We start from the raw sequence: 5,534 nt of genomic DNA, 5'->3' as shown, positions 1-5,534 counted from the left end.
AGCCAAGTGGCCTTATATGGTGTTGGCATTGCTGCTTTCAGCTGGAAGCAGTGAGCTGAAACCACTTACTTGAGTTAAACTAAATGCAAACCGATAGCATGAAATGTGCCGAACAAGATTTTAAAATATTGTAACCAAGCCCTGAATGAAAAGGTTAGATTTATTACCTGAAATTAAGATTATAAACTCAAATCCTCATTTTCTTTTTTTTAAGGGCTGTTAGTCCTATAATAAATCAGATTGTATTAGATAAAAACAGATAAAATCCTACACAAAATATGGTTTGTTTTTATCTGTTTGACAGTAATTTTTTATTAATAGTGTGCCACTGACCTTTATGTTTTTTATCATTATCACTATTTAAAGGAACATGCAACTGAAAAAGATTTGGATATTTTTTACAAAATAATGTGAGTGTGGATATATGAATCTTCCTTCCCTATCAGATGAAGACTAGGAAGCCAACTACTGTTTTATAGTCATATTTATTGGTTTAGCAAAAGACCAACTTGATATTACATAACATCAATGTACTTACAATCAATGTTAATTTAGACCAGATTCAAACAGCTAAAAGACATTTTAGTGCAATTAGACATTAGATTGAAGTATATTATGCTAAAATATGACATTTCTAAAAAAAAATTATAAACATAAAAAGATACCTAAAAGAAAAACAATTACAGTTCAAAATCAAAGTAATAATAATGACAGAAAATATCAGCAAGGTTTTAGCTAGATTTTAGCGATTTAACCAGCAAGCCAACATAGAGGGTGGACAAAATTAGAAGTACAAACGAAAAAAAAGAAAAAGAAATCGTTTGTACAAAATAACTCAATAAATGGTAGAGGTTGTAAATACAATGTGTACATATATGTAAAACATATATATATTATTAAAAGTTTATATAATTATCTGGGCATCTACACTAATGCTAAAATTAATGCTAGTTCACCAAAAATGAAAATTCTGTCATTAATTATTCACCCTCATGTTGTTCCAAACCCACAAGACCTTCATTCATCATCAGAACACAAATCAAGATCTTTTTGATTAAATCCGAGAGCTTTTTGACCCCGCAGAGATAGCAACACAACTGAAATGTTCTCAAGGTCCAGAAGCATAATAAGGACAGTGGTAAAACAGTCAATGTGACGTCAGTGGTTCAACCGTAATTTACGAAGCTACAATAATATTTTTTGTGTGCAAAAAAAAATTTTATTTAACAATTTCCTCTAATCCAAGTCACGGTTCATGATATTATAAAATTAAGGTTGAACCATTGATGTCACATGGACTGTTTTATTTATGTTTTTACTCTGTTCTGGGTCTGGGAACATTTCAGTTGCGTTGCTGTCTCTGCAGGGTCAGAGAGCCTTTGGACTTCATCAAAAATACCTTAATTTGTGTTCCGAAGATGAACGAAGGTGAGTGTGAGTAATTAATTACAGAATTTTCATTTTTGGGTGAACTACAGGGCTGCATGATTAATCGAATTTGATTGTAGTGCACATCTTGTCAGTAAAGCCAGTTCTGTGATTAGTAGTAAATCTCCATCACCTGCTTTCAGATGGAGCAGCATTTACTACATAGAGCCATAGTTCTCTGACAAGCTACGCAAAAAAAAAAAAAAAAATATATATATATATATATATATATATATATATATATTCACAGACAATATAATTATACGATTATGAAATCAAATAAATCTTTTGCGATAATGACAGCTGTTTTCGTACCTTCTCAGTGAACTATGGTTCTGTGTAGTAAATGCTGCTCCATCTATAAGCACGTGAAAACACTACATTTAATAACATATTTTTACTCCAAACTAACTCTATAACGGCAGCCCAGTATTTGAAATAAATCATTCTGTGAGATGATGTGACTTCTTACACAGAATAAGGCAGGTAACATATTTCATAGTGTTCTAAGGCATGATAAAGGCTATGTCGATTAGCCTTGCATTAAAGATATACTTTATTATAATGAAAATTATAATAAGATAAACCATATATTGCCGTAGTTGTGTGTCCTATGGCCTTTGGATGGAGAATTGCTGCTGATCACAGAACCGTGCTTCACTGAAAGGTACGCATGACAATCACAGCTTCTGTCTAATCGCGATTACACGATTTCATTTTGATTTATCGTGCAGCCCTAGTGAACTATCCTTTTAATAATGCTGATCAGTGCAAAGGCACATTAATAATAAATCAAACAATCCAAAAACAGCAGGCTGCAACCAGATAGTTAGAATAACTGTTGCATAGGTTTATCATCCTAAGAGTGTTCTTTTAATGTTGTAGCAAAGTTTACACTATATATGAAATATAAAAATCTATATATATCTGAACAGTTTAAACACTGATTGAAAAATGTGCTGTTTCGTAAGTAAGGCTTTGTATGTAAGCTGTTTAATCAAGGCAAGTGGTGTACACGATCTATCTAGCAAGCATAGCATAATTTTTCTTTGCAATTCCTTGTGAATGTAGGCTAATATCTATATGGTTTGTGGTTTTAGCCTAGCCCATTTCGGCCTTAAGATCAGCTAGTACACACTCAGCCTCGTTTAAACTCAATGGAGTCTCCGGAGGTCTCAGAAGACACGGCTGAGACACTTCACATGCATTCACCCTTTTAAACAGTTTGTTCCGATCAACGTTCAACACCCACCCCGGCTCCATGTGGAAAGCTAAACACACATGATCCCAGACGTAGTATTCTTCTTTGTGGGGGCTCACATTAACTTTACAATTCAGCTTGTTCACCTTAAGTTTCAGCTTGTAGGTTTCAGACGGGGCTTGACAGCACCACCACAAAGCCCCATCATGGTACCCACACACACCCTCCTCCTGATTGGGCAGTCGAGGATAACTGTCATAAAGATTTATGTCACGAGGATGCACTACAACATTATAGACAATCTCTCGTCGGTAGAGCACAGTCTCATACACACGCAAAACTGGACTTTTGTTACCACAGAACTGCTCACCATAGTGCCAGAGTAGCTCTTTAAGTGAAAAGATGAAGCGGAAGTTTCCATAGGAAGATTTTTCCTGGAAGGCCTTTGAGCTGGTGAAGAGCTCAAGGACAGGTGGCTGGTTGCGAATTTGGGCAAAACTTTGATGAGGGAATAAAGACGTGAGGAAACTCTCCTCAGCTGAGGATATGTCATCAGGTGTGACTGCTAAATCCCACCAGAGGAAATGGGGCTGATCATTAGCGGCCAGGTCTGCTGGCTGTCTGAACCCTGAATCGAGAAAAATAGCCCTAAGACCACTTTCTCCAGTGACATGAGACACTTTCTGAACACAGAACTCCACAGATTCAGGATAAGCAGGGATATTGTTCTTATACAGGTATCCATGCTGTAACTCCATTTCTTTTAGGTCCGACAGACTCAGATGCTGTCCCTCAAAGTATGTCTCTATAAATTTTCGGTTATTTCTGCGTTTCATTTTCTTTCTGAAACAGAGAAAAGGATGAGGGTTAGCTTATTATCTGTTTTGCAAGGACACTCAGCATTTTCCTCTTGCAAACCACCAGGGTTGGGAAGTAACAGGATACATGTAATGGCGTTGCGTAATCAGGATACAAAACTCGTTACAGTTACATCAAAAAACTAAGTATTCAGATTACAGTTACATTTTGTAAAAAGTAGAAATACCATCAGGATAACATTTGTTTCATTTAAGATGAAATAAATGAGTATTAGACATAATAACGCTAAATTTAATGCGTCTGGTTCTGTTAATTATTATCCTCAAACGGGGATGACTGCTAAACTGTATAGTCACTAGATGTCTTCATAGCCTTTTATATAAATATATATACGGGCTGTAATATCTAGACGGTGAAAATAAGACACTATTTTTAATAGTTTCACAATACTTTTTAATCATTTTAATTTTAAAGTCATAATAAAATAAAAGTAGTTTGATATTGCTTTTTCGACTTTATTTTCATATTTGACTTGAGGTAAACCAAAAGTAATCAGATTACATTACTTTTATATTTTGGTACTTGGATCAGTTACTGAATACTTTTTTAATGAAGTAATTTGTAACTGCAATGGAATACATTTTAAATTACTGATAGCAGCTCTAACTAAAAAGCTCACTAGTATAGTTTTATTTGGCTTTCCAGCAAAATCTAAAATGTAATCCACTATCAAAAACTTAGCTTTGCAGGTTTAGTCAGGTGGTCTGACAGTCTCTGATTTTGAACGTTATTTAGAAAAACGTACACGTGTACATTCAAAATGAGGAAATAAAACTTTTTTTCTATGTGCAACGGTTTACCTTTAGAATATGCTGCCTTCAAACTTCGACCAGAAATAGATACCCCCGGATACAGGAAGTGAAGCAGTTTTTGTATTCGAATGTGCCTTGATGCCTTCATGCCTCGAGCTTATATACGCAGCGTATATCTCAGGGTTGTGACAAAGGCGTCTTAAAAATGGTCTTGGTGGCGTGGCGCCACAAATTTAAGTTTTATATGTTTGACAAACAATTCGAGTTCATTAAAATCAATAAAAACAAACGAGTAGACTATTAGCAGTTGCACAAATATGGCATCATCTGTCATTGTCAGCATTACGTGAATTACTTTTTACCCTAAATACACTTTTGAGGGACTGTATGTTTTACAATGATGTAAAACATTTTAAGTTTCGATTTAACCACATTTACTTGATATTAAAAATGACGACCAAACTTTTCACATTACTGATAAAACGATCGTTCAAAGCCGTGCATGAATAATAAATAACATACATTATTAATATGTGAATATAAAACTACATCCCCCCGTAAAAACAAATATGTTACCTGCTACCAGAGAGACGCTATTTTCGGATTGTAGGCCTACTTCTGCCACCGAAGAAACACTGAACGAAAGCGAGGGTTTTTTCTCTCTTTTTTTCCCCTCTTCTTTTTTTCACCGCGTTCCCCGCCTCCTTTTTCAGAAACAGACAACAGCAGACACTAAGCTCCAATTGATCAAAATCTTCCAAATAAAGTCGCTCAAAGTTTTTAAAACCAAATATCTATAGGCAGTTTGGCCAATAATGTTCCACCTCAGCAAATCGGTGCCTAGACGTTAGGAACTCTTTCATATGCTTGTGAACTGTGTGAACATCTTTAACAACTTCCCTAGGTGGAACGACTAGAAAGCAACTGCTCTCTCATTACTGATATGAAAAAAGACCCAGCCATTTAGACAACAGCCCTACATGTTTCTCAGAACATGTAATTTGTTACAAATTCTATGTTACATTTAGTCATATTAAACGGCTCTAGGATAATTGATTCTGACTGGGTTTGACCATACAGATGTTATATACAATATAGATTTGCACAGTAACGTGCGGTGAAATCTTGTCATGGGTAGGCTGTGACCTATCAATGTGTGGAATATATGTTCATATATTCATTCAGTTAATTTAGCAACCCAAGTTCATATCAGGCATCATCAGATCGCTGCCTGCATTCAGCAAAGTCAGTCATGTGAGGCTAATGCACAATCA

The 5,534-nt window shown here is 35.3% G+C and overlaps 1 protein-coding gene across 1 annotated transcript; it reads right to left on the bottom strand.

The window, feature by feature from the left end:
- Positions 1 to 1,680: 1,680 nt before the first annotated feature.
- Positions 1,681 to 4,965, bottom strand: LOC132158508 (uncharacterized). The gene is made up of 2 exons (XM_059567938.1): positions 4,837 to 4,965; positions 1,681 to 3,472 (listed from the first exon to the last, which is right to left on the bottom strand). The coding sequence occupies exon 2, from the start codon at positions 3,463 to 3,465 to the stop codon at positions 2,530 to 2,532; it is 936 nt and encodes a 311-aa protein (XP_059423921.1). The 5' UTR covers positions 3,466 to 3,472; positions 4,837 to 4,965; the 3' UTR covers positions 1,681 to 2,529.
- Positions 4,966 to 5,534: the final 569 nt, after the last annotated feature.

This window comes from Carassius carassius, chromosome 15 (genome assembly GCF_963082965.1).
Source record: "Carassius carassius chromosome 15, fCarCar2.1, whole genome shotgun sequence".
Classification (NCBI taxonomy): Eukaryota; Metazoa; Chordata; class Actinopteri; order Cypriniformes; family Cyprinidae; genus Carassius; species Carassius carassius.
This window is presented reverse-complemented; position numbering and strand designations above follow the sequence as displayed.

Excerpts from the sequence above, each read along its gene's own strand:
- LOC132158508 (XM_059567938.1), bottom strand. The coding sequence starts at position 3,465 with ATGAAACGCAGAAATAACCGAAAATTTATAGAGACATACTTTGAGGGA.